Source organism: Aspergillus uvarum (genome assembly GCF_003184745.1).
Source record: "Aspergillus uvarum CBS 121591 unplaced genomic scaffold BO82scaffold_10, whole genome shotgun sequence".
NCBI classification, from domain to species: Eukaryota; Fungi; Ascomycota; class Eurotiomycetes; order Eurotiales; family Aspergillaceae; genus Aspergillus; species Aspergillus uvarum.
Genome location: NW_020291307.1, coordinates 114,195 through 139,514, shown reverse-complemented (window position 1 = coordinate 139,514; position 25,320 = coordinate 114,195). Strand labels below are relative to the sequence as shown.

Below are 25,320 nucleotides of genomic sequence, written 5' to 3'. Positions count from 1 at the left end.
AAAAAAAAAAAAAAAAAAAAAAAAAAAAGAAAAAGAAAAGAAGAAAACTAAAAGGCATCTGGAAGAAAGAGACAAAGGATGAAAAAGGAACCGAAAAGGCCATTACGCCAATCATGCCCTCGTTCTGCAATTCCTCTCACCTGATTGCTTGGCGGGGTCGGGAAGGTATGACTGAGGAAAGGGTATAGATCAGACATCACAAGCAGCGGGTCTATGAAACAAAAGGAAAAGAAAATTATACATGGAGAGACGGAAAGTATCTCCCACAATGAACGGCCTGACCAGCTCCCATATGCACTCTAGACACCTGCATTCCTGTAAGAATCCTCCCTGTCCGGGACCATGTCAGCGACCTGTCATTGGCGCGAGAAAATCAGTACAAGTGCCTCTGTGAAGTATGATATCCACGCATTGAGGCAACTAGCGAACAAACTCACTGCTCTATAGTAAACAAACGTCGCTTCCAGCTGTTGCGGCGTGGACCCTACTCGGGCGGGATTGTTTCTGTATAGCATGGAGGCGAGGGGGTTGAAGAATGGCAAGGTGCTTGGCTGGTGAGTGGAGCGCATGTGGAAGATTTGACGGGACGAGCCGAGATTGTGGAAACTTTCCGAACCGCCGCCTTCGTGTCGGGTTAGATGACATTGCTCTATCACGCAGTTCACCAGTAAGTATTATGCATTGGTAAAAGTGATGGGAATTGAAAGAAACTTGATGATGAAGGAGTGTTTTGGACGTGCTGGGTACCTTTTTCGCTATCCCACCATCGACGGATGAGAGCACTATGCCTGACAATGAACCATATACCAGGGACACAGGCAACCAATAAGGCTAAGAGGGCGATGATGGTTTCTGCTGATAGGCTCATATGACAAGACAAAAAGACAGGGTACTTAGGTAGTAGTTCTGATGTGAGTTGTGAAGATACCTTGGGGCAGAATCCAGGAATCAGCGATGATTTATATTCCCTCGCCGAGTACAGGTATAGATAAAGAGAAGACCACCTCACGGTGCTCGGATCCCCAGATCTGCACCTAAGTGGGTAAACTTGGAATTTGACGATGTCTCAAAACGTCAACCAATAAGTAGTCCCAATCCCCGAGTTTATCCATTCGGGGGCTTCAAGTCAAAAGGTGATTCGCGGAGTGGTGACCTCCGATTCCGCCGTACCCGGGGACCTGCATGGATGCGCCTTGATGCCTGGATGCCTGGCAGGGTGCTAAGCCCAGAGTACCAGCCACATGACTACACGCTGTGGCTGCATGGAAGTTGTATTCTACGTGCTTAGAGGTCTAGGGGGGTCGGCCGCGCCCATGACAATGCTGCCGCTTGATTCCGGAGAGTCCAGGTGCTGACCAGTGCTTCGGTGGCTGCCTGGAGCTAATATTTGAGCCCCCTGTTATAGGTATATACTTAAGCTGAAGTTCACAAATTTTTACGCGCAGCAGCTTGGGGTCAAATTTATGATGTACGCCTTCTACTTCGACAAGGATCGATTTCTTCTCTACCGGCATTCTTACCGTGGACTCCACTGGTATGGTCAAATCTCTTTCATTTGCAGTTACTGTATGAAGAGATGCAGACTTCTGTGGTTAACAAAACTGCAGTAGTTGGCTGCACGAAATGATCACATAGCGATTGTGAGGCTACTTGTTCAAGCCGGCGCCGAGGTCCATTTTAGCTCCGGCATTGGGGAGATACTCCTTAAAAGTCTGTCAAGATTCACAGATGAGATTGTGGAGTTTCTTGTACAACATGCCTATTCACAGCATGCGAGGAGGAAATCACCCAGTAAAGCATGGACATAAAATCACGGCGGCGCCCAGATCGAACAACCAGCAACCGCGCAATCTCAGCACCCTATTGCTGTTGCCATTAGAATTTCATCGTACAGATTCAGTGCATTTATCAAACCACTGTTGGTCCATGGATCCTGCTGTCTACCTGTCCTATAGCACTGCTGGTCTTCCACGGTGATAGATTTACCACCTCCTGTCGGATCTCATTCTTCCCATATTCCAACAACTTGGATGCATTATGGTACGACTTAAGAGTTCCTCCCGGGACCTTCAAACCCCAAATCCTCCCTCCAATGCTCAAAAACTACCCAGATTTTCATTATTGGTGATGATGGCCAACGGGTGCCATATATTGCACGTTCTACGTCCTTCTGTGAGTCTGACATCTCTGCCGCGAATGGGGTTCGCAGCGCCATGATCTATCGTAATAGCCCTGGTCGGGAGATATTCTGTACAAATCAAAGACAGGGAAAGCGGTTTCAGGGACAATTTCATTCGTTCTACATTGCACCGAAGTCAAGACCCCCCTCCGTCCCTCTCATCCCTCCTCAAACCACGATACAGAATATCAATGACATCCGCCCCACCTACGAAGTAACTACGGCACAGATGCAAGCGGGCATGTACCTATGTTTGTGCAAATAGATGTTAGGTAAATACCCTCAGGCCTTTCAAGAGGTAATCGATGTTCGTTCTTGAAGGCCATGCTGTAATATCGAATCACGTAATACCCAGAACCCTCAAGTCGGTACGCATCACACACACAGCTTCATACCCCACCCCCACACCCATCAAGCAAGAACCCCCAACGGATCCCACCGCGGCAACACCTTCGGGCTCTGCTCGAGGATCGCGCGGACCTCGCGCGAGACAAACTCCGCGTCCACCACCGCCTGGAAGGTATACTCGTCCATCCAGCGATCGGTCATGACGAACCAGCCCTTCTGGCCGGCCGCCTCGCCCCAGGAGTTCTCGACGCGCCAGCGCACGGGCGTGCCGTCGTCCTCGAGATGCACGCCCGTGATGACCATGGCGTGCGTCATGGCCGACTCGCCGCTGGCCAGACGCTCGGCCTTGCTCATCCCGAGGGAGACGTTGAACGCGAGGGCGAGGTCGGTCAGGTCCGCGTCCATGACCCCGAGAATCGTGTCGGAGGATTTGCCGACGTCGCAGCCGAAGAAGACGGGGTGGCCTGCTTTGAGCATGGCGATGACTGCATTTTTGAGGATCTGGTGGTTGTCAGTCCGTTTCCCACACAATCACATATCGGAGGGGAAACACCTTCATCTCAACATTGACATACGTCAACGGCCGCCCCTCGAGCACATTCCCCAACCGCTCGACCGTCAACAGCCGATTATACTCATTCCGGGGATCGTTCACCAAACTAAACAACCTGGCAGGCGCCACAGACACCCTCCCACCGACCTTCCGCACCGCCGTCTCGGTATTCACGCGCCCCGCAAACTCCCTCGGCGACACCTTTACCGTCCTCGCTTTCCCATCGACATCATAAAACTGCCACACGAACCGCTCCTCCGGACTGGGCGCGGGGCCCAGCAGAATCGTCACCAACGAGTGAATCTCTTTCAAGAAACGAGTCTTCGCCTCCGCCACCCCTTTCCCACCTTCGCGCTTCAACCTCCGCAAAACAAGCCCCTGTTCCCGCAGCTTGGCAGTAAGCAACCAATTCATCCGACTGCTATTCATAGCATTGTAGTTATCCGGGTATATCGTGGCCGGCACGAGCCCGTACTTCCGGACGAGGTTGACGACCATATCCCACTGGCCGCCGTCGGTGACGGGGTCCTCGAGCAGCTTCTGCACGAGTCTGCCCGACAGATCCTCGGTGGTGGCGGTGGCCAGGATCTGCTCGAAGAACCAGTTGGCCTTCTCGAGTTTGTCCCAGTAGAACAGGTAGGCCTGCGAGAGTTCGAATTCCCCGAGGTTGTATTCCTGCATGATCGGCAGCCGTAAGATGTTGGTCGAGGCGAAGAGCCAGCAGCGGCCGGAGGAGCGTTGATTTGTGATTGGCGCGCCTTCGTTGGGGATCTTGAGGTTGAAGATGTGTTGCGAGGTGGTGTGTAGGGTTGTGCGGTTGGTGAGGAGTTGGGGGTAGGGCTGGGTCGAGAGCGTGGTTATTGCGAGGCGGTTCTGCGGGGGTTAGTTCGGTGGGCTGGGGAAAGAGGTTAGCGGGGAGGGAGGAAGGACGCACCTTGGGATCGCGCAAGAGCGACTCGTTCCAGGATTTCAGGTGGGAGAGGGAGAGCGTCGGAATGCGCTCTGCCTCGGCTTCAAGGTCTTCTTCGGGGAATTGGTAGGGTGGTGCTGGAATTGGTACTGTTAAGGCATGATCTGTATGTAGGGTAACTTGGGGAAAGCGTACGAGATTGTGGGGATTCGTCATCGTAGACTGGTGCAAAGGATGTGGTCGTTTTCTCGCTGGGAGCAGCTGCGGGCTTGGAGTAGGTCGTTCCCATGGTGAGATACAGGCTTGTCGAGTATGTTGCTTCCGTTGATGAAGTTGTCTCTCCGGTGTGAGGGTTGATGCTCCCCAAATAAATACCAACAACCCGGCGATGGGAGATAAGCCAACTACTCCACAAGGACCCGGGGAGCAATCGAGCGGGGAAACTCCATTCAGTGGGATAGCACCTGCCCATGCGATTGGTCTGTGGACAGCGACTTATCAGCTGCAGCGGCACCTGCAGGGCCGGCGACGAGTCAGATGGCGGCACGCTTGGCTGATCCGGTCGCGTGAAGGTGTGATGATTAGTTATCGCCGGTTACTCCGGCGGTGCTGTGGGCTATGAACTGGGTCATCCTTCTTGGGATTGTGCTGGTAGGTCATGCCTCTTGAGGCTTTGTTTTTCAAACACAGAGCTATACCAGCCTTACTTATAGGAATCATTTACACGTTGAGAGGTATCGGCTTGTTGTTGGCGGTTAGACCCTCTCAGCAGAAATGCCACTCATGCGCAGCAATTTAGGTATAATGACTCGAGGCTCCGTATCCTACATTTATCTTCCATAAGAAGTAGAGATATTTGGGGGTTAAGACGAGTACCAAGGTCACTACCCTATGACAAGCTCATTTGGTTCGATCGGCAACGTGCCATGGTTTGGCATCTGGCGTGCCTCGAGCGCTTGTAGGGTTGTTCTGACTGGCGCCACATGAACAGCCCACTATTCAGCGCGGTTAGCAGGACGAACCACTGTACCAAACAGCAATCTAAGCCTTTTACAATGATTGCTAGACAAACGCACAATTAAATGATGGCTGCTGCTGTTAGCCCACATTGTCAACTCCTTCACCACCCTCTTCGTCCTGGACAGCATCAATGCAATGACCGCTCCCCGCCGGACGATCCTCGCCTCCCTCCTCTTCATCCTCAACATCTGCTACATCTGGCACAAACTGCCCACCAAGCCCAACCACACACTTGAGCATCGGCAATCGCAGCTCTGGCATCAGCTCTTCCCGCTCCTGACCCAGCATGCCCCCAACTGCCCACCACCCATCCTCCACGGCACCGCCGGCACCCACCGATTCGACTCCGCCAACCCCATCCCTCGCGAGAACTACATCATCAACAGCGAAGCGATTCTGCGCCCAATGCAGACCGCACACGGCAGTTTCGTCCACGCCATCCAGCACACCAAGTTCGGAATCGCATACAACCCCGATACAAGAGGCATCGTCACCGCAGCCGGAGGAACTTACCTCCCCACCTTCATGGTGACCCTCAAACTTCTGCGCCGCACCGGCTCGACCCTCCCCGTCGAAGTCTTCATGAAGGACTCCGCGGAGTACGAGGCTACCGTGTGCGAGACCATTCTGCCGCCGCTGGGAGCGAAATGCATTCTCCTCTCCGACCTCACGCCAGGTCTGGACTTTGAGCGCATCACCGGCTTCCAACTCAAGGCCCTGGCTATACTCTTCTCCTCGTTCGAGGATGTGCTCTGGCTTGACGCGGATTGCATCCCGCTGTATGATCCCATTCCGCTGCTTACTTCTGAGCCCTTCACGACGAAAGGGCTTGTGAGCTGGCCCGATTTTTGGGCTGATACCGCTAGTCCGCTGTATTTCGAGGTCTCGCAACAGAAAGAACCGGATGTGACGGCAAGGGCAGCCAGCGAAGCGGGTATGCTCCTGCTTTCTAAAAGGTCGCACTTCGGCATTCTGCTGCTGGCTGTGTATTATAACGTATACGGACCGGAGTTCTACTACCCCCTTCTCAGCCAGGGTGCCCCGGGCGCAGGGGACAAGGATACCTTCCTCCATGCTGCGGCCGCCATGGAGACGGACTTCTACGCGGTGGGCGTACCCCCGGTGGACCTGGGCCGGATGAATACAGGCGGCAAGTCGACGGTAGCGCTCAATTCAGGGTTCATCCAGGCAGACCCCATACAGGATTATGCGAGGGTCCATTCGGGCGCAGAGAATGGTAGTGCTCCGCGGGCGTTTTTCATTCACGCGGGCAATCCTGAGTTCAACCCGGGAAAGGAGCTGCTGGGGAGGAAGCTGAAGGGGTTAGATCGACGGCCGGCCAGGTTGTGGACGTATCCGCCTGAGGCGTTGGCTCGAGTGGGCTTTGATGCGGAGAGGGTGTTCTGGGAGGGGACGGTTGCCGTGGCTTGCGAGATGGGCGAGTTTTTCGAGTCGTGGGAGGGAAAACGGGGGTTGTGCGAGAAGGTACGGGCGCATTTCACGGAAGTTTTCGCAGATAAGGTGGGTGATTAGGGATCGTTAATGTTTTAGCCTTTTTGATCATTTTGGTGTTTTTGATTTTGTGTTGGCTCTTTGCATGTTTGAAGCATTGTTTTGGAAAAGTCACGAACCCTAGGCTATTCACATGTATTTCGGTGAACTAGTGAGAAGGAAGCAAGGTTACTTCACCGCAGGGCCTAATTATATCAATACCTGTTTGCTAGCGGCGCTTATTGACTCGTGCGGTGCTTGATGAGACCCCACTCCTTGTTATTGGTCCTTCTCGTGGCATTGACAGGGGAACAGCAGGGGTAGGTCTAGCGTCAGTACTGCGGGCGGCAAGGTAGAACTTTCGACTCAACAACGAACACAAGGAGGAGAGTATTACTCTCGAGTCAATGCCCAGGCATGATTCCCAACCTCTTTCGATTTCTTCTTGATGCCGTTCAGATGTTGCTTATTATTTTATCACGTCTGTCCCTCTCTAGAGAGAGGCTGCGGACAATAGGCGACAAACAACACATCAGACTGGAGTCGATCTTCCAGATCTCTCACCATGCCAATCACATCCTACCCAGCCGAGACCAACAGTGGCACCGTCACATCTTACCTCCCACTCACTACAGCCTGGCCTTCCTCGTCCGGTTGCGCAAGCATCTACCGCCTCAATGGGCCCAGTCTCGTCGCCTGGGATCCGGGGTACGGGCTGGATGTGAACTCTGACGTTGTTTGCGATGCCCCAGAGGTAACCACATGGTGGGAGCAAGGGCTTCTAGAGAATGGAGGCACACTGCCCACGCGGGTCAGTCTCGGCCCCTTCACCTGTCCTGAAGCGTTCTCAACAATGAAATCATCCGTCAAAGATGCTTCCAGCACGTTAGTAATGTGCTGTCCCTCGTGAGTTCTCATCTCGTGTTATTTCATTACCAAGGTAGAGCGTGCTCAATTGTCCTTAGAAAATATTACATCGGCGATGGGAACACTGCCTTGATTGACGGGAATTGTGAGTCGGACGTCTCGTCCGGTATGGTCTTGACGTACGCTTCGACACCGTCCGGCGAAGCCACCTCATGGAGAACCGCGACGACCACATTAACGCGGAGCTGGACTGTCGGTGCGATTGCTGTGGTCGGATGGAACATTCGCTATGATGCCGTAACTCCTACAGCCACTGCCACCACCACGATAGCTTTGATGACCACTACACCGGAGCTTCCTTCGAGTATCACTTCCTCTGGAACACTATCAATAGCCAGTAACAGCGCGTCGACGTCCACGGCAGGCTCACCCACGGACACCCGCACCCTCTCCACGGGCATCAAGGTCGGAATAGGGATCGGAGCAGGATTGGGTGTATTCGGATTAATCGCTCTTCTGGCTTCTTTTTATGTCTTCCGTGGTCGCAAAAGGCAGCAAGCGATTACCAAAGCTGCTTCGGTGTTGTATCACGAACAGAGACAGGGTTCGAGGGGAGACTGGCGGCGGACTCAGTGGCCTGTTGAGCTTGACGGAACCAGGGGAGCAGCTGGCGAAGGATATAGGTATCCCGCTGAGCTCGATGGGTCAAGACAACTGCATCTTAAAGGAGACATGTCGCCGGTGGAGTTGATGGGGTGATGGTTTCCCAGCTGTGGAGGCATTCATGATTCGCTGATCGAGTCAACTCTCGCTGTAACTATTCGGTCATTATCTTGCGTGAACGCGTGAATACGTTGAACAAGTCCCCTATTTGACCTCAGAAGGTCTTTATAAGTTGGTACTCGGTTTGGTTCAATGTTTCGATTTGCTCCAGGACTTTTTCGCTTGTACTTGTGATAATCCCGAGTATTCTAGATCGTCACAAGGATTCAGGTTTTCGGACATGTCCGCAAGTTTGTGACGGCTTGATAGCCGGGTTCGGTGTTTCGCCAACTGGCTACTGTAAACGAGTATCAGGCGATGGCGTCAGCAGGAGCGTCCGTTGGGTGTGGATTCCCATCGTGTTTGGCTCTATCAATAAGATCTAATCATTCAACATATTCAGTTGATTGTTGCTTGGGGGAAGATTTCTGCACGTTACGTTAGTTTGAGCCAGGCAAATCTAGATTCAATAATCATGCAGGTCAAGAGGAACTGTGATCTCAGCAGCTACCAACATCTTCCATGATCAGAGTAACGCAGCTCAGGCGCGTTTGTTTGTAATTCGGGTCCTCTGGTCGCGTTGTAAATGGCTCGAGCAACGGTTGCAATGAACGACGACGCCGGAGCGGCCCCTTCAGCCAGTCAATCACCACTTAATACGATAGACGGCCTTGTTTATCCCGAAGATGATCTGCAACGCGGCTGCGGGCTGCCAAGTTGAACTTTGTGGGGAAAGAGTCAGAGATCCGGAGCATTGCGGGTCGCCGGTCCACATCTTTGATCTTTGCGGTTCCTGACACGTGATGCATGGAAGGCGGTGTAAAGGCGGTAAGGCATCTCTCCGGCAGATTGGCAGAAGTGGGGAAACACCACAGCGGTGAGCGGGTTTGACGCCGCAGAACAACAAGCAAAGAATCTTCACGCGCCGAACACTCCTCAGCAGCACATGTCTCTCCTTGGTCATACTATCAATTGTAATGAAACCACCATGCCATCTGCTTCCCTCCAAATCCTTCTAAGCTCGTGATCTTGTTCTGCCAGGGAGATTGACTAGCTCCTTGGCTATTGCTATGACACACCCCGCCGATCGTGGGATCCGGATGCCATGATCGAGCAACAACCATGAGACATGTCAGGTTGATGGAGCTGCAGCGTGAGCTGGGTTATCGGTTTCGAAATACCCGCAATCTCACTGATGCCCTCCGGGTACTCGGAGAGCGAGCGGATGACCCGCGGTTCTCATACAGTGACAGCGCGGTACTGCTAAATGTCGCATCCTCCGTGTTAACGATGATGCGCACAGCCGCAGCCCGACCTGGCACGAGCAGCTACAGCTGGAGCCAAAGCCACTCATACGCTGGTCCACCTACTCCATCCCCCATCGCAATTCTCAGAAGTCCCGACTTTGAGCTGAATCAGAGCATATCTGAGGCTATCTTGTCAGCCTCCGTTTTCAGGAGGCCCATAGCGCGGCGCAGTGTCAATCCGATGCAGATCAAGCTCACTGCAGGCACCATCATCGGAGCGGCCTTTATTGACAGTGATGGGAGTCTCCAATCCATGTACAACATCGTCCATGCTCTTGGGTTGGAAAAGTCTCTCGAGCCCAGCCCGGAGCCTACGCCTGTGGACGGGCAAGACCATAGTGGAGCAGGTCCAAGCTCTAGCGTGACAGAATCTACTGGACTTCGGGCGTCTGCGGCGGAAGGTCAAGAGAGCGCTGGGCAGGATGTTGACTTGACGTCTGATCCCGTGGCTACCACCCCTGCTCTCAGGGTCCCCGATCATGAATTGAACACCCACGAATCTACGTCCACCGACACGACCACTCAGCAATCTATCATGGCGCATGAGGGTTTGCCTTCTGCCATTTCATACTATGACTGGGACCAGGAGGCCTGGGAAACCAGCGGAGGCTATGCCATCAGGCTTTCACTTGGTGCCAAACATGGTTATGTCACAATAACAGGGAGCCCCAAGCGTCCTGGAACGATACAAAATGCCGAGTTGATATCCACGTCTCAGCTCCCCACCCTGATCCACGAGTTGGACTGGCAGGCGGATTGTGCAACCATCCCCAGCCTTCCAGATGAATCGTTGCCACCGCGAGAGCGGAAATACCAATTACCACGAACCCTCGACTGGGAGGCTGATCCACGGTGGCTCCCTGCTGGTTTCCTACGAAATATCGATGTAGCAAAAGCCCGGGCTTTGCTTCTGGAACAGAAGGTCGCTGCACTTTCCCAAGAGAAACAGATCCCCAATGGTGAGGGCTACATCGGGACGCTGACAACGCAACTCTTACACCAAGTCGCGTGGTATTTGGCATACGCGAATCCACAGCTGCATCCGTGCCTCCAAAGACATATGAGGAAAGAACACCGGCATCACATTCCGTTGTACCCTCCACTAATCAACGAGTACCTGTTCAACACCGTTCCCGAACCCCACGACATGCGTCCACTTTCGCATGTCGAATTGGCCCAGATAGATGAGTTGGCTCGGTATTTGGTACGATTTGCACATTCCAAGGAGCCCGTCTTACCGGAGCTCGCGAAAAGTCTTGTACGAAACCCTGAGGAGAAGCCAAGTGTGGGCGTCTCTGCGGAGGAGCTGGAGTTGGTAGCTCAGCTTGCTGAGGACTGGAAGCAGATGGAGACACCGAGGGCTCCACCACTGAGAACATATGAGCTACGAGAGTGGGTGAAAGTGTCAGAAATCCCCGTGAATGCTGCGACAGACCAGATATCAGCGAATTGGGACCCCACGGATGTCGAGACCGGACAGGAGGCGATCAATGAATTGGCTCAAGTGGCCACTGATGCTCCTCCCGAGAATTCTCCAGATGTCATTCCAGAGGCCACCTCACCGCAACCCTGGCCCCGTAGACCTTGGTCTAAGATCCGCCGTGTCCAGCTCTCCGAGAACAACTCAGTGCAGAAAGATGACCTCACCACGCCCGAGGAGCTGGACGACACTACCAGGCCGCAACCTAAGGCCAAACAATTTTCAAACACTTTCTTCACGCCGCGTGGGTTCTCCAAGACAGGAAAGATGTTGAACACGCCGAAAGGAAAAATGGCCAAGGCGGTAAAACAGCAACCGAAACCCCGCAGGCCAGTCTCTCAATATCTATTCTTCAAGCCGGGCGCAAATCACAAACCAGGGAAAAATCCGAAAGCGCCGCAAGCGCTGCGGGAAAAGCGCGAGCCCCGGGCGAAACCCCCACGACCGCAGCATACCTTTTTTCGTGGCGATAGTTTGTTCGGCAAGGGCAAAGGCCCTTAGGATAGAGCGTCGCGAGATGATGATTCGATTGGACCGGCAAGGTTGCCGTATGTTTAGTGATGCTGAATCGGTTTTCACTATTGCTAAAGAGTGCTGAATGTCGTGCACCACTACCTGCTGGTGGTGGTCCCATTCAAGCCCGCACACTGGCTAGATGTAAGCGCCAATGGCGCAAGTGGTTGATCTTTATCTATCTTTGCCAGAAATGAGGTCATGTGTGGAAGGGCATAGCAGGTGCAGCGGCCAGCTCAGTGGCTGGGTTGCTCTCGCTCCTCCGCTTTTCAACCTAACAAAGGCCACATGTCTCTTGTGCCGGCAGTAGTAGTGTCCTGCCGCGACCGTGATGGAAGAGTCAAGGACAGCCCTCATCACGTGATCACGTTTCTGGGGTCCGTGCCGCGTCGCAGTAGGGGACTGTACTGGACCTCGGGAAGGGTCTACAAGAGGATCGAAAAGTTCGGACATCTTTATTGACACCTGCTGTTGAACAGGCCAACATATAGTGTCGTGGACCATGATAGAACCTTCACTAGTACTTATGAACATGACGAAATATGTAAAGGTGTATGTAGCGAATAGCCGTTCACACCCGTACCCATCTGTTTTCGGGTGCATCAAATATTGGAGATATAGGCTACAATTCTCATCAAGACAGTACAGTGGTTCCCATAAATGGCTGCGAGTAGAGGGAGAGATGTCTAATCGTATGTCACGTGATCTGACAGGCCATCTTGGATGGTTTCATCAGCAACAAAACAGGGCCAACCAACTCAGTCAAAACATCAGTACCCATTCTCCCCGTCACTTTCTTAGTGCCTCGAAGCCGTATTCCTCATATCTTCCTAGCAAACCTTTTCGAATGTGCCTTTCATAAGTCGATTCCGTGCTGTGCGCTATGTATATATTGAGCCATCAACTCTGGTGCACTGCTCTAATAGGCAGTCCATGGCGACAATCCTCACCTCAGCGACGCAAGAGTGTATGCATTAAGCGCGAGCGATATACCCAACATCCCGATAAGGCACGCCAGTAGCCATGGCCTGAGACCTACAACATCCCGAGCCACAACCCCGTCCGCAAGCTTGCCTGGCTCCCGAGTAGCATCAACCTTAGCATCTTTCGCGTCCACCGACTTCGTGTCAGAGACAGGAATCATAGACACCAGCTCTTTCATATATGCCGCTGCTGTGGCAGCTGCATAAGGCTGCCACCGCTTGTTCTTGTGCGAGTCCGCATAGTCACAGATCCCACGGATGACCAAACCGGGAAATACATGCAGCACCCCGGCGGCCTCCATCTCCACGCACTGGAGGTCGAGGTCGTCCCGCAGCTGATCGCGCACTCGACCGTCCTTGACCACGACGTTCGATGATCCGATCGTCCCGTAATGCACGACCGGTGCGCTGTCCACACGCCGTTCCCGGGGCACAACCTGTGCCCGGTCGCAGTCTCTGCAGTCCATCCCGCCACGGTGGTCGTATTCCGCTCGGAACAGTTGGTCGTTCTCTGCGTCTTGGTGGGTGTACTCCCCTTCGCGCATTTTCGGGTATTTTTGGGGCATGTCGGCAAGATGCTTTATTATCTGACTCTTCCCTCGACGAGCACGCGCCTCCATCCTCGTCACAGCAGCCAACAACACATCTGAAGGACGCTGCAGTCCATCAACCCGTTCGTATCGTATTCTCCCAACATCCTGGCAGCACGCAAATTCGACCACCCCGCCAAACGTTCCGGATGGCTTGCCCACTACCACGTCGCCCAGTCGAATATCCACGCCACGTGCCAAGTCAGGCAATCCACCTCCAATCCCGACCAGCAGGCTGAGTTGGATAGCTGGGAAGTCATTGAACAGCTGCATCGCCACGACCACAGCGCTACTCAGTCCAATCCCGGGTAGGATGGCGATGACTACATTGTGGACGCCTATCCGACCAAGCGTGTAGCTGTTCTGGTTCCGTTTGGAGGGCAAGTCGGGGTGGAATTCGTCGAGCATCGCTTCCACGGGCGCTTGCTCGACGCCCATCGGGCAGATGCAGGCGATTGTGTAGTCCTCATGACGGAGAGAGGTATGTTCAGAACTCATGGTTAACCCCGGGTTGCTGCTGGATCTTACGTTCTTCTTTCAGAGAACAGGGTTGGTATCTTTATATGATATGAGTTTTTCGGGACAGCAAGGCTGGTGAACTCTATGTTTCTACACGGCGTCTAACAGTCAGACATGGCGGGACCCGGCGCTTAGCCTTCATGCCGGGCGCTTATGAAACTATCGGGCCTGAAGTTGTGGTTAGGGAACTGCATTTTAAAGCGCTGGGCTGTGTTCCACAAACCACAAGAGGGCAGAGGAAGAGGTTTCTTTGCCGAGTGTTTGGGTACATAATGGTGGTAAGTCCTCTCTCCTGAGTAACCCTGGCCAATTGCCGCACCATCGCATTCCACCTGGTACTACCATCCAATCATGACTGCATATAACCAGGCATTCAACTGCTGCCTCGGGAGTTAAACACTAACTGAAAGGATTGTGGTTCAGTCAGTGTAGGTATATAGAGGTGCATACGCACGTGGACAAGCATGCACCCGGCATAATCCAACCATCGTGGCTACACCCAATCAATGCGGACAAACTTCTAAGCTTTCGGCAGCTGAACTCAATCCAATAATCCATACCAAAAGAAAACAGAGTCCTCGATATGCTCGGATAAACCGAGTGCGGAGAAATTGGGCTGTGCTTATCTCATCGCTTTAGCTCTGGAATGGACGATCACGCTCGGTCTGAAGGAGCGGTGGCGTTGGATGCTCGCTTTCCGGTATATTGAGCCCCGAGGGGATGTTGGCTATAGCTGAATGTGTCAATTCATTCTGCTGCAGGGAAGCCTACCTTGGCTTGATATAACGTTTTGTCAGTGGTACTACTCCCAGCATTCTGGCACTGGGTGTATCATGTACAATTTATGTTTGTGCTCTGCTCGTCTGAGGAAATATCCTCGGTGGTTGGATTAGACCGAGAGTCAGGTATTCTAGAGTACCCACATGGACGACCGTGCGGAGGAGAGCTCGCTTAGGTAGAGCGACGATTCAGGACGGCTGCTGCGGTGAAATTTCTACCTCCGACTTATTGATAAACGATTGGCAACCCAAGCCTGCAAAGTAACGGAGTACCACTGAGGAGAAGGAATTAAGGTTCAAGAAGTCTCCAGCACAACACCTCTTAAGCACTTGCTTTTATATGCGTAGTTCCCTCCGCATCAACATGATGACTCCTCGGCCGTGAGGCCAGCCGCCTCCCCGGGTTTGCCGACCAGGATTACGTGTCTGCATGGTCATCTCCACATGGTCCGGGCGTCGGCAATTCCGGCACCCCGTGGGGTATCGAACCCTGCCTTATCCCCTGTTGTTTCCCTGCTGCTTCCCTGCTATAATGCGAACTATTCCTTGCTCAACGTTCTTGATCTGTGCCAACCCCCCATCAGCCCACACTTGCATTGTCTTCTCTGCGGGTCTCGTCTGATACATCCACCACACAATGACAGCCGACCAGAAGGCCGAAACGAACCACCTCGAGAATGTCAATTCGAACGAAGCCGAAGCCCAACACCAAGCAATCACCCACAATGACAGTGCGCCTTCCACATGGACGGCACTACGCCAAAACCCGTTGATTATCTTGTTCTGTCTGTATGCCAATGTTGGCGCTTTAATGTATGGGTTCGACAACCTGATTTTGTCGTTGTCGTTGTCTATGCCGGCCTTTGAGTGAGTCACGCTGCTGCTTGATGTGAAGACTTGAGTTGACAATCAGATAGACAGAAGTTCGGCTCCTTGGTCAATGGCACATACACCATCCCCGCCTACTGGCAATCTCTGTGGAATGCTCTCTCGCAGGTAGCCACCATGATCGGATCCACCGTCGGCGGATTCATCTCCGACCGGCTGGGTCGACGTGTTGCATTCCTGGTCGCTGCCTGTTTGTCGTCTGCGGGATTCGCCGTGGTGTATACCGCCAGCACGCCTGGTGTCTTTCTCGCGGGCAAGATCATCAACGGTCTGGCCCTGGGGATCGCCTTGACAACTGGACAAACCTACGTCTCCGAGATCACCCCCCTTCCCCTTCGTGGTATCGCTCTGTCGGCATATACCTTCTGCATGGTAACTCGCCTGACCCCTCCAACAAATTCCAGTCACTAACACTAACCAATCCAGAATCTGGGCTACATGATCGCCGCATCCGTGGCCCTGCCCCGGCTGACCATGACCACCGACGCAGCCTACAAGGTCCGTCCCTCTCTCCGCTCCCCCAAAACACCCCCACTAACTCAGCAACAAACAGGTCCTCTTCGCCTGCGGCTGGGTCTGGCCAGGCCTCCTCTTCCTCTTTCTAATCCTCATCCCCGAATCGCCCTACTTCCTCGTGGCGAACAACAAACCCTCGCACGCCGCCCGCGCCCTGACCCGCCTCGGCACCACTCCCGCCCTTATCCCCGGGATCCTTGACGAGATCATCCGCACCACGGAGGAGGAACGCCTCCGCGCCGCGCAGGCCGAGGGCGCCAGCTTTCTCGACTGCTTCCGCGGCACGCACTGGCGCCGCACACGCATCATCCTGTACTGCAACGCGCTGCCGCAGGTGATCGGGTCGAGCTTCATGACCAACGGGCCGTACTTCCTGGTGCAGGCGGGCATGTCGGCGGGCAAGATCGGGATGATGACGGAGATCGGGATCGCGTTTGGCATTGCTAGCTCGTTGGTGACGGGGTGGGCGATGACGGTATTCGGGCGGCGGACGCTGGTGTTATTCGGGATGGGGCTGTCGACGGGGTTGTTTACGGTGATGGGCGTGGCGGGGTGTTTTCCGCATAGTAGTGCGGCGTTGTGGTATGCTCTCCGTCCGGGTGCTTTTTGGATCGAATGCGAGGTTGCTGACATGTGGACGACAGGGTGGTGGGCATCTTCCTGCAGCTGTCGTGGTGGGTGTACGGGCCCGGCATCGGCCCCGCCATGGCCATCGCCGGCGAAGTCTCGGCCGTGCGCCTGCGCGCCAAGTCGCTGGCTGTCGGCTTCACCTTCAACTATTTCTTTTCGACGGTGTGGAACGTCGTCATGCCGTATCTGTATAATTCTGATGAGGCGGATCTGGGGGGGTTGATTGGGTGGATCTTTGCGGGGATGGGGGCGGTCATGTTTGTGGTGCTGTTTTTTGAATTGCCCGAGACCAAGGGACGGTCGTTTGAGGACTTGGATGAGTTGTTTGGGGAGAAAGTTGCGGCCAGGAAGTTTGCGGGGTTTCAGTGCGAGAGGGCGGTGGGGTTGGCGGTGCGAAAGGGGGTGGATGAGTAGGAGCAGGTTGATTGGTAAGTTGATTTGTGGATGATTTGTATATAGATTTGACAGTCGGGGTGAATCTGCCTGACCTGGATGGAAGGCAAGAGAGCATATATTGCATAAAGCAATATCTTAGTCAGCTGCATGAAGGTCCGACCACGGGGCACGGCATAACATGAGCCCGTCCCCTCCGCTGTCACCCTCCCTCCTCCACCAATCGGCCCATTCATTCTCCTCCATTTCTCCGCACTTTCTTAGGTTCCCCATCCAACTGGCATCCACCATCAAACTCTCAACCAGCTCATCTCATCCCATCTCATCTCATGCCCTCTCCATGTCTCTTGCCCTCCTCCCCTCTGAGCTTCTCCTCCTCATCATCCGCAAGCTCAGGCAACGCGACATCAACACCCTAGCCCGCACCTGTCGCAAATTCCACGCCATTCTAAACCCGCATCTCTACCGCCAGCTCCTCCTCCCCGCCAGCAAGAGCAATCGCCGAGCACATGCCAAGCAAGCCGTACGCCCACCCGCCGAGCATGCAATCAAAGCCTGGCTCCGCAAATCAGAGCTTAAACGAGCAGCTGATAAGGGCCACGGTCACATCGCCCTCATTTACGCCGCGCAAACCAACCAATCCAAGCCCATTGACCATGTCGTCGCCGCTGCCAAGCGTTTCAATCTCGCACTTGATCCCAACGGAACGGATCCACAATTCAAGCTCACGGCGCTAGATTGGGCTGCCGTTTTTGGCCATGTTCACATCGCTGAGACTCTATTGGAGCTCGACGCAAGTGGTCGTGGCCGGGATAGATCCTCGAGTCTGGCACACGCCGTGAAAAATGGCCATGTCGCGATGGTTGAGTTGCTACTCCGCCATGGGACGCCTCCGGGCTCAAGAGATGAACTGCAAGGCACGATGACCCCGTTGATGCACGCCGGACAGCCTTCTCGTCGCTGGCAGGCGGTTGCGCTCAAGCTGAACGGGAAATTAGATGCGAGCCAATGGCCACGCGAAAACAGTCAGCCCGATCAGGCGGATCCGCCTCAGCCACCGGGGTCGGATAAAAAGCTCCGCCGGCGCAAGAAGATGAAGGGCAAGCGTCTCATCGCGGTTCAATTCGGCGGCCCTAAAGGATCGTGGGACCCCACCGACGGCCCGCATGTACCGCCCGGCCTGCCATGGTGCGCGGGAACGGCGTATGAAACGATTCTCGACCTTCTGCTTCAATACGGGGCTGATCTCGAGGATCAAGGCTCACTGAACAAGACGGCGCTAGCGCACGCGGCCGAGCATGGGTTTACTCCCATTGTGAAGGCGCTCCTGGATCGAGGGGCATCCCCACATCCGGTCTACGACGTCCGTGATCCGCAGCGGCCGCGCAACCTTCGACGGTGGTCGCTCTACTGTGCTGTGCAAGGTGACAATCTGGAGGTCGTCCAGCTGCTGCTGGCTCGGGGAGCGGACCGGGAGCTCGGCGATCTTGATTGCATCGTTTCCGGGCTTTCCCCGCTGGCATGCGCCGCGAATTATGGGAGGGAAGCCATTCTGAGGGCGCTGCTCGCCGCGCTCGATAAGAAGTCGGAGCTGCCACGCCCAACCGGGAATTGGCAGCCCCTGCTAGGGGCAGCAGCGAAGGGTAACGCCTCCGTGATCAAGCTTCTTCTTGATGCGGAGGCGAGGTATTGGCCCAACGCCCGCCCATCGCATGCAACTGCTCTCTGGAATGCGGCTCTGGACGGAAGAGAGGAGGTGGTTGCCCTCTTACTCGACGCGGGCGTGGATTTCACAGAGGTACACAGGCGAGCGCCCGACGACCCGCAAGGCACGCTCTCGTGCCTTCATGCGGCGGTAATCTCGAAGCATCACGGGACCGTCGCGCGCATACTGGCTTGGCCGGGGCTGGAGGTCAATCAGCGCAATCGTCATGGGCTGACGGCCTTGACGGTGGCGGCGCGGCAGAAGGACGAGGCACTGGTCCAGCTGCTGCTGGAGCACGGGGCCGATCCTGCATTTCAGCATCTCCCCGGGCCCCTTCCATCCCGAGCTAGTCGAGATATGACGGGGCTTTCACCTTGGCATACTGCACCTTATGCCGTCTCTTTCCGGCCTCTTAACCACCAGCCTTGAGTTGCCTTCATGAAATGATTGCACTACTTCATTGTGCCTTAGGTATGGATGCGTCAATGGCCGAGCACGCAGAGCTTAGACTATTGGTTCGGTTTGGGCAGTTTATGTCTGAACTGTTTGTCCTTGATCAAAAGGGCCCAGGATGAACCTTTTCGGCATTAATTAATATATGTATAGTGTATGTAATCAGCATATTAAGGCTAGAGTCTTCCGCGTTGCTAGCGCTGTCACTGGCTGAACAGTCCATGTTGTCATTTACCTAGGTCGCCAAAAATGTGATCTCACTGTATACTGTGGGTGGCAGACTGGGTGTAGTTATTCATTGGACAAAACTCGCCGAACACGGCCTCGCTCACCCATACACAGCATCCTATCACGTGCCATCTTTCAATCAGGACAGGACATCACACATTCAAACATGACTCTAGTGCTGTAGCTGGAACTCAGATATGTCGGTATTCAACACAGAGCGAGTCTAGGTGGAATTGGCTCCATGTGCTAGAGAACCTCCAACTTATACCGGGTGTAGATGGGCCTGTAGATGGGCCCTCGGCGACCGGCGGCATCGGCAACAAACGGACGGACTACGGAGTCTAACCGTTCCGGGCTGTTTACTTGGTACGGATACGCTGACGTCGACGAAACACAAACCCCGCAGGCGGAGAAAGTGGCCGTTCTTACTTAACCACCTTACCGTCTAGCTCCGCCTCGCCCTCCCTCGTTCATGTAGCCTCACTCACTGTCTCTGTTCAATGAATTTCTTTCTTGCGTCAAGCCATCGCTCTCACTACCTTCCCTTCATCTAGTTCATAATTTCCAACGAAAAGAAGATACACCGACACAATGACCACCCCAGCCGTCCCCAGCCGCACCCTCCAAGCTTCCGCGCTGTCTTTTATCGCCTTGTCGATCGGCCATACGGTGCGCTTTACCTCCCTCCTTCTTTGCCTAGACTGTGGTCTAGAGCCAATTGCTCAGCTACGCTCAGCTCTGCACTGCACTGCCCTGCTCTGCTACCCCTGCAATACTAACGATAATCAACGCTAAAGCTAGGAGGCAAACAATGGACCGCCGACCCGGCCTACACGATCATCAGCAACACCAAGCCCTGGGCGCTGGGCATTGTGGGCTGGTTTCAGGTACGTGGCCTACCCATCACCGTCGTCTACCGTCTCCAAACCCATCAGTGCAATCCTCACCCTACCCAACCCCATATCAACGTGTGCTAATGAACGGAATGGAATAGGGAAGCGCCTTCTTCTTCACGACCGGTTCGTTACCTTCCCATACCCTATCCTCCCTATCCTTCCCATTCCAACGGAAAGCACATCAAACACACCCTACATCGAGAGCAACACCCCAAGATAGTTTTGATTGTATACTGATGTGATGGGATAAATTAGGCTTACTCCACTACCAATGGTCCCGCAACCCGCTCGCCCTGCGCGACCCGACCAACAAGGCGATCGCCGTGATCACCAACGCCATGCTGTGGGCCAGCTCGGCGTGGTATCTGCGGCATGGCATCCAGGAGAATGCGGTCGTCGTGGGGTTGGGGGCTGTGCTGCAGGGGGTTGCGGTTTTGAGGAGTTGGTTTTGAGGTAGGGTTTCGCTGGGTTTTTGGTGGGGTGTGCGCTGAGAGGTGGGTTGCAATTTGGACTGGGTTGGGGTTGGGGATTGCAATTTGGACTGGGGATGGGGTTAGGGGTTAGGGGTAGGGGCTGCAAGGTTGGTGGTGGATGCTATATTCGGGGTTAGGTTATAGATGGATTGTTGGGGGTCTTGTATGATGCTGTGGATTGACTCTAGGAGGCTGGAAGGTCAATTGAAGAACTTCGTCAGTGCTATTTGATTTGACTAGATGTGTAGGTGGTCTGGGAGGGGAGCACGGTGCTGGATGGCGAATGCTGGGTGAGCGCAGTATGGGCTTGCTATTCAGATCTATAGACGAAGGCTGAGTCTAATGGCTACATATGCTGCTCTATTCGCCCCGAACCAAACACCCATGCATACCACAATCTATCAGTCCTCAACCACGTACGTCTACAACCCCCACCGCCGCCGCAACTCGGCCTTCCACACCTCCCCCTCCACCCATTCCCCCCGCACCCACAGCATCCCGCGCCGCTCCTCCCCCCGTCGCCGCACCGCCTCCGGCCGCCGCGCCACAAACGCCCACGCATGCTGCGCGCTGCACACCCTCACGGCCAGCGTCCCAGCCTCGAGCTGCTGCATACACCCCGGGCAGAACAGCACGTCGTGACAGTACCGGCAGATGTAGTTGCCGTCGATCTCCACGGAGAGGCTGCAGCCGTTGCACGTGAAGAAGGTGGGTTGTTTCGAGTCTTCGTCAGCACTATCACCCTCACCCTCACTCTCACCCTCGGCCTCCCCCATCAACTCATACATCAAATGATCCTGATACCACATCGCCAACGCATCCTCGTCCTCTCCCAGCGCCGCAAACACACTGCTCAACCGCGTATACCCCACCATCGCCATCCCCGGACTCTCGTCCTCCACCAGCCGCAGCGCCGCCCGCACCTGCGCCTTATAGCAGGCCATCGCATCCGCCTCCCGCCCAGACAGCCGATAAAAGCTGCCCAGGATCAACCCCACCGGGGACGTGGTCACGAAGACCTTGTTTGTGCGCTGCCCATCCAAACCATCCAGCACATCCGCATGCGACGCAACCGCCTTCCCCCGGGCCAACAACTCCAGCAACACCCCGTACCGCCTCCCCGCCTCCGAGTCGAACCCCACCTCCATCGCCTTGGTCAGGTAGTGCGTCGCCAGCGACCCCGCCGCCATCTCCAGCACCGAGACCATCTCCCCCTCCGACCGACTGCCGCGGTACGTGTGGATCAGGCGCTCCCAGATCGCCGCCGCGCGGTCCTCGTCGTGCCCGTGCGTCTGCCACAGCATCCCCAGGCAGAACTCCAGGTTCGCTTTTGCCACCGCCTTGCGCTCCCTGTGGGCGGTCGCCACCGCTGTCGTGTACGCGTCGATCACGAAGGGGATTTGCTGCGTCGCGGCCGCCGCCGCGGTGACCCGGTCGATGAAGTCATCGTACCAGTCGGGGTTGGAGAGGATGCTTTGCGTGAGGATTGTGGTGGGAGTGGAGGTGGGGGTGGAGGGGGAGGTGGTGTCGTGGTTCTGGGCAAGGGCAGGCCGGTCGAGGCTTCTGAGCAGGGAGATGATCTCCTCGTGGCGGCTCTGCGCGCTGAGCTGTTCCAGCATCGCGCAAAGACACGTGTTACAGAATCCGGCCGTCTCCAGACCAGCCCGGTACATGGCCACGGCGGACTCGACGTCGTCGAGCGCGGTGTAGCTCTGGCCGAGACGCTCGTACGACGCGTGGGCTTGCAGGTCGAGGGTGTCCGGTTGGCGTTGCGGTTGCAGCTCCGCCACGCACACGCGGTCCTGCGCGATGGCTTGTGCAAACTGTCCCCGTTCGAGGTACGCTTTCGCCATCCCGGCTCGCGCGAGTAGGGTCTGTGGGTTTGGGGATGGGTCGAGGTCCACAGCGCGCTGGAAGTGGGGGATGGATTCATCGATGAACCCGAGATCACGCAGTGCGATCCCCAGTCGGCGGTGCCAGAGCTGGTCCTGGGCGAATCCGCACCACTCCGTGGCGGCGAGGACGGCCTCGACTGAGTTCCCCGGTAAAAGTGGCGCGTCCTGGCTGAGCCGGATATATTCGATGATGTATCGGCAGCAGGGCCCGGCTAGCCAGAACCCCTTCTGCAGCCATTGCTCGGCGATGAACTTCGCGGTCAGAAGGTAGATTCCCACGTCGCCTGAGGCGGTGGATTCCTCGAACCAGGCTTTTTCGGTCCGAGGCAGCGAGGCTTGGACGTCTGAGTCTTTAAGCCACTTCATGAAGAGTGCTAGGTGCTCGCCTGGGTACGACAGGTCGCTTCTGTGTTTGACGTATGCTTCGATTATTGGGGGGACGGACAGAAGGCGCGCGATGCTCAGACCGATCGCACCCTTCTCTTCTGCGCTGCATTTGTCGATTTCAATGTCCTGCAAGGCGGACACGATCGAGCCGGCAGCGTACACCCGGAGCACCTGCGCGATCTCGTGCTTGGGGGAGCCCTCTTCGCAGGCGACGATCTCGAAGTACCGTTTGAACACCAGTACTTTCGCCGCATTGTAAGAAATCCCCACGAGGGGCCCGTCTTCAACCGAAACAGGCCCCTCGGCCTCGTTGCGGAAGAAATCTCCCAGCGAGGCGTGGTTGAAGGTCACCTCCGTGGTCGCCGGGTCCGAGTCAAAGTCCGATGGGTTGTCTGTATCGTCGAAGCCATCATCCACCAGCGTGTCGACCTCCCAATCGGCCCGTCCGATGTTCGCCCGCTGTAAATCAGCCGTGCTAAGCCCATCTTCTCGGATCAGCGAGAACAGGGAGGCGTACTCCCGTCGGAGATAGCCCTCCAGCCAGATCCACCCCTCGCCCTCGGCCGACCGCCACTGGATGATGCTTTCCAGCTGTTGCAGCTTCAGCGGCCAATGGGCGCACACGATCCAAGCCAACATCTCGTTCAGGTCTTCGGCGTATTGCGGTGCATCCCGTAGGCTCTCGGAGTAACTCTTCAGCACGTGACGGATCATCTCGGACAATCCGCGCGGCGCCTCTTCCAGCGCCCTGCGCATTCGTGCCTCGTCGCGTTTTTTGAGTAGCTCTTTGAGCATGAAGTCGACCCAGAGGAACTATACCAGATTAGCCTAGCATCAAGCATTTGGATCAGCACATACCATGCCCTGGGCGCCGCTGGACACCCGACGCACGATCTCGGCTTGCAGCGCCTTGGAGGCGCGTCGCAGGTAGACCGACTTGGCGATGCTGCTCTGGATGTATCGAACGATGTCGTCCGAGTTGTTCACGTCCGAGATGTAGATGGTCGACACGGCCAGCTGTTCCATCAGCTCGTCCATCTCCTGGGCAATGTGCGGCCTCCCCAGCAGAAGCAGCTGCAGCCGTCCACCCGGCTGGATATCGCCCGCCAGCTGAAACAGCTCCTGTCGCTCCTCCGCGAACGCCTCGTCCAGCGCGTCCAGCACGATGTACGCCTGGCTGTCGCTGGTCTCGTGCGCGATGAAGTACTCCACAAACAGCTGCTGCCACAGACTCGACAGGCTTCGAATCTCCTCCGGCGAGTCCACCCGACCCGCGATGAAATTCGCATAGGTGGGGTCATTCTGGGCGATCTTGAAGGCGACGTCCCGCAGAGCCTGGTGACACGAGCGCGTTTTCAAACTGTCGTCCTTGAAGAAGTAATACGCGACCGAGACATGCGAGGGATGCTGGACGTTCTGCGGATACAGCTCGCGCAGATGGGCGATGATGTTGGCCGCCAGGTACGACTTGCCTGCGCCCGGGGTCCCCGTCACCCACAGGAGGGGCTTGTCGCGGCGCAGCCACTCGCGGAACTCGGGCTCTTCGCGCACCCAGTCGCCCGTCTGCGGGACCCGCGCCCGCGCGACCAGGCTGTACCGGTCGTCGGCGCTGGTGGCGGGCTGCAGCACGCGCTTGACCTTGTCCCGGTGGCCCTTGTCTTGGGCTGAGTCGGCGTCGGCGGCCGCGTGCGCCTGCAGGCGGTTGAGGTCGTCGATGCGCCGCGTGAGCTCGAGGACGTTGAGGTCGACGCGGTCGATGACGCCCTTCGCCCCCTTGACCGCGGTCAGCGTCTCCGCGCCCACCAGGTTCCGCTCGCTGTCGACCAGCTGCGCCAGCTTGGCGACCGCCGCTTTCCCGTCGTCGTTGCCCAGCAGCACATTCTTGCCGAAACTCCGCAGTCGCCCCAGGCTGATCTGGTGTCGCGAGATCGCGAACACTTCTAACAGCGTGGTCAGGATGTGGGTGAATTTCTCCTGCAGCGGCCCGGAGATCTGCTGCTGCGCGTAGACCGCCAGGCGGGTGGTGAAGTCCTGCACAAGATACAGTTAGTCAGTCTCGCCTCGTATCGCAACCGGAGGCGCACAGCAGAGCAAAGCAAAGCAAAGCATTGAAGACGCACCTGCAAGGTCATCATCAGCTCCACAATCGCATCATATTTGGCCGACACCCCCTTCGCGGCGTCGATCAGGTACCGCACGGCCCCAAAAACCAGCGAGCTGGGCGCGAAGAACAAGCCGGCTGCGGTGGCCGCCAGATCGCCGACCAGCTCGATGGGCCGCAGCGCCTGGCTCAGGGCCGTGCACAGCCCCGCGCGCTTGAGGCGGAAGTCTTGGAAGGCCTGGTTCTCGGTCTCGATGGCGCCCCACAGCCCGTCGACGGTGGTCACGTCCCGCCAGGCGTGGATGTCCAGCGGGCGGTGCGTGATCTTCTCGTAACGCGCGAGGGCGGTGGCCCAGAGCTGGGGGATCTGGGCTGTTGCCATTGTTTGGGTGGTCATGGGTGGAGGAGACAAAATGATGCATTTTTGTGTTCGGTGAAGAATACGAGATGGAGG

General features: G+C 55.8%; 10 protein-coding genes across 10 annotated transcripts; 6 read left to right on the top strand and 4 right to left on the bottom strand.

The window, feature by feature from the left end:
- Window positions 1-43: 43 nt before the first annotated feature.
- Window positions 44-924, bottom strand: BO82DRAFT_7799 (uncharacterized protein). The gene is made up of 3 exons (XM_025641545.1): window positions 748-924; window positions 438-649; window positions 44-353 (listed from the first exon to the last, which is right to left on the bottom strand). Exons 1-3 carry the CDS (start codon window positions 866-868, stop codon window positions 300-302), a joined length of 387 nt encoding a protein of 128 aa, XP_025494770.1. The 5' UTR covers window positions 869-924; the 3' UTR covers window positions 44-299.
- A 1,409-nt stretch (window positions 925-2,333) lies between these two features.
- On the bottom strand, window positions 2,334-4,347 carry BO82DRAFT_351781 (C1 family peptidase). The gene is made up of 4 exons (XM_025634512.1): window positions 4,186-4,347; window positions 4,015-4,127; window positions 3,081-3,953; window positions 2,334-3,028 (listed from the first exon to the last, which is right to left on the bottom strand). The coding sequence occupies exons 1-4, from the start codon at window positions 4,277-4,279 to the stop codon at window positions 2,591-2,593; spliced, it is 1,518 nt and encodes a 505-aa protein (XP_025494769.1). The 5' UTR covers window positions 4,280-4,347; the 3' UTR covers window positions 2,334-2,590.
- A 672-nt stretch (window positions 4,348-5,019) lies between these two features.
- On the top strand, window positions 5,020-6,805 carry BO82DRAFT_7763 (alpha-mannosyltransferase). The gene has a single exon (XM_025641539.1). The coding sequence runs from the start codon at window positions 5,146-5,148 to the stop codon at window positions 6,541-6,543; it is 1,398 nt and encodes a 465-aa protein (XP_025494768.1). The 5' UTR covers window positions 5,020-5,145; the 3' UTR covers window positions 6,544-6,805.
- Window positions 6,806-6,921: 116 nt separating this feature from the next.
- On the top strand, window positions 6,922-8,300 carry BO82DRAFT_351777 (uncharacterized protein). The gene is made up of 2 exons (XM_025634511.1): window positions 6,922-7,407; window positions 7,467-8,300. The coding sequence occupies exons 1-2, from the start codon at window positions 7,067-7,069 to the stop codon at window positions 8,125-8,127; spliced, it is 1,002 nt and encodes a 333-aa protein (XP_025494767.1). The 5' UTR covers window positions 6,922-7,066; the 3' UTR covers window positions 8,128-8,300.
- Window positions 8,301-9,252: 952 nt separating this feature from the next.
- On the top strand, window positions 9,253-11,418 carry BO82DRAFT_362326 (uncharacterized protein; the record flags this gene model as incomplete). The annotated part of the gene is made up of 1 exon (XM_025636849.1): window positions 9,253-11,418. The coding sequence occupies one exon, from the start codon at window positions 9,253-9,255 to the stop codon at window positions 11,416-11,418; it is 2,166 nt and encodes a 721-aa protein (XP_025494766.1).
- A 648-nt stretch (window positions 11,419-12,066) lies between these two features.
- On the bottom strand, window positions 12,067-13,546 carry BO82DRAFT_351774 (5'-methylthioadenosine/S-adenosylhomocysteine nucleosidase family protein). The gene has a single exon (XM_025634510.1). It carries the CDS (start codon window positions 13,499-13,501, stop codon window positions 12,377-12,379), a length of 1,125 nt encoding a protein of 374 aa, XP_025494765.1. The 5' UTR covers window positions 13,502-13,546; the 3' UTR covers window positions 12,067-12,376.
- A 1,107-nt stretch (window positions 13,547-14,653) lies between these two features.
- BO82DRAFT_329236 (general substrate transporter) lies at window positions 14,654-16,749 on the top strand (the record flags this gene model as incomplete). The annotated part of the gene is made up of 5 exons (XM_025633044.1): window positions 14,654-15,168; window positions 15,219-15,561; window positions 15,616-15,687; window positions 15,743-16,287; window positions 16,350-16,749. The coding sequence occupies exons 1-5, from the start codon at window positions 14,939-14,941 to the stop codon at window positions 16,747-16,749; spliced, it is 1,590 nt and encodes a 529-aa protein (XP_025494764.1). The 5' UTR covers window positions 14,654-14,938.
- A 270-nt stretch (window positions 16,750-17,019) lies between these two features.
- Window positions 17,020-19,149, top strand: BO82DRAFT_351772 (ankyrin repeat domain-containing protein). The gene has a single exon (XM_025634509.1). It carries the CDS (start codon window positions 17,069-17,071, stop codon window positions 18,860-18,862), a length of 1,794 nt encoding a protein of 597 aa, XP_025494763.1. The 5' UTR covers window positions 17,020-17,068; the 3' UTR covers window positions 18,863-19,149.
- Window positions 19,150-19,558: 409 nt separating this feature from the next.
- On the top strand, window positions 19,559-20,462 carry BO82DRAFT_429907 (uncharacterized protein; the record flags this gene model as incomplete). Its single annotated transcript, XM_025640577.1, has 4 exons — window positions 19,559-19,783; window positions 19,912-20,001; window positions 20,109-20,133; window positions 20,266-20,462. The coding sequence occupies exons 1-4, from the start codon at window positions 19,706-19,708 to the stop codon at window positions 20,460-20,462; spliced, it is 390 nt and encodes a 129-aa protein (XP_025494762.1). The 5' UTR covers window positions 19,559-19,705.
- Window positions 20,463-20,905: 443 nt separating this feature from the next.
- Window positions 20,906-25,319, bottom strand: BO82DRAFT_408597 (NACHT and TPR domain protein; the record flags this gene model as incomplete). Its single annotated transcript, XM_025639698.1, has 3 exons — window positions 24,886-25,319; window positions 23,624-24,796; window positions 20,906-23,578 (listed from the first exon to the last, which is right to left on the bottom strand). The coding sequence occupies exons 1-3, from the start codon at window positions 25,261-25,263 to the stop codon at window positions 20,906-20,908; spliced, it is 4,224 nt and encodes a 1,407-aa protein (XP_025494761.1). The 5' UTR covers window positions 25,264-25,319.
- Between the last annotated feature and the right edge of the window lies 1 nt (window position 25,320).

What these genes read in the sequence shown, in the direction of transcription:
- BO82DRAFT_7799 (XM_025641545.1), bottom strand. Translation starts at nt 868, where the DNA reads ATGAGCCTATCAGCAGAAACCATCATCGCCCTCTTAGCCTTATTGGTT. An exon ending in ATGGTGGGATAGCGAAAAAG is followed by an intron (nt 650 to 747) that starts GTACCCAGCACG and finishes ACTGCGTGATAG; the next exon opens with AGCAATGTCATCTAACCCGA. An exon ending in CGTTTGTTTACTATAGAGCA is followed by an intron (nt 354 to 437) that starts GTGAGTTTGTTC and finishes CGCCAATGACAG; the next exon opens with GTCGCTGACATGGTCCCGGA.
- BO82DRAFT_351781 (XM_025634512.1), bottom strand. Translation starts at nt 4,279, where the DNA reads ATGGGAACGACCTACTCCAAGCCCGCAGCTGCTCCCAGCGAGAAAACG. An exon ending in CGCTCTTGCGCGATCCCAAG is followed by an intron (nt 3,954 to 4,014) that starts GTGCGTCCTTCC and finishes TAACCCCCGCAG; the next exon opens with AACCGCCTCGCAATAACCAC. An exon ending in ATGTCAATGTTGAGATGAAG is followed by an intron (nt 3,029 to 3,080) that starts GTGTTTCCCCTC and finishes GACAACCACCAG; the next exon opens with ATCCTCAAAAATGCAGTCAT.
- BO82DRAFT_7763 (XM_025641539.1), top strand. Translation starts at nt 5,146, where the DNA reads ATGACCGCTCCCCGCCGGACGATCCTCGCCTCCCTCCTCTTCATCCTC.
- BO82DRAFT_351777 (XM_025634511.1), top strand. Translation starts at nt 7,067, where the DNA reads ATGCCAATCACATCCTACCCAGCCGAGACCAACAGTGGCACCGTCACA. An exon ending in TTAGTAATGTGCTGTCCCTC is followed by an intron (nt 7,408 to 7,466) that starts GTGAGTTCTCAT and finishes AATTGTCCTTAG; the next exon opens with AAAATATTACATCGGCGATG.
- BO82DRAFT_351774 (XM_025634510.1), bottom strand. Translation starts at nt 13,501, where the DNA reads ATGAGTTCTGAACATACCTCTCTCCGTCATGAGGACTACACAATCGCC.
- BO82DRAFT_351772 (XM_025634509.1), top strand. Translation starts at nt 17,069, where the DNA reads ATGTCTCTTGCCCTCCTCCCCTCTGAGCTTCTCCTCCTCATCATCCGC.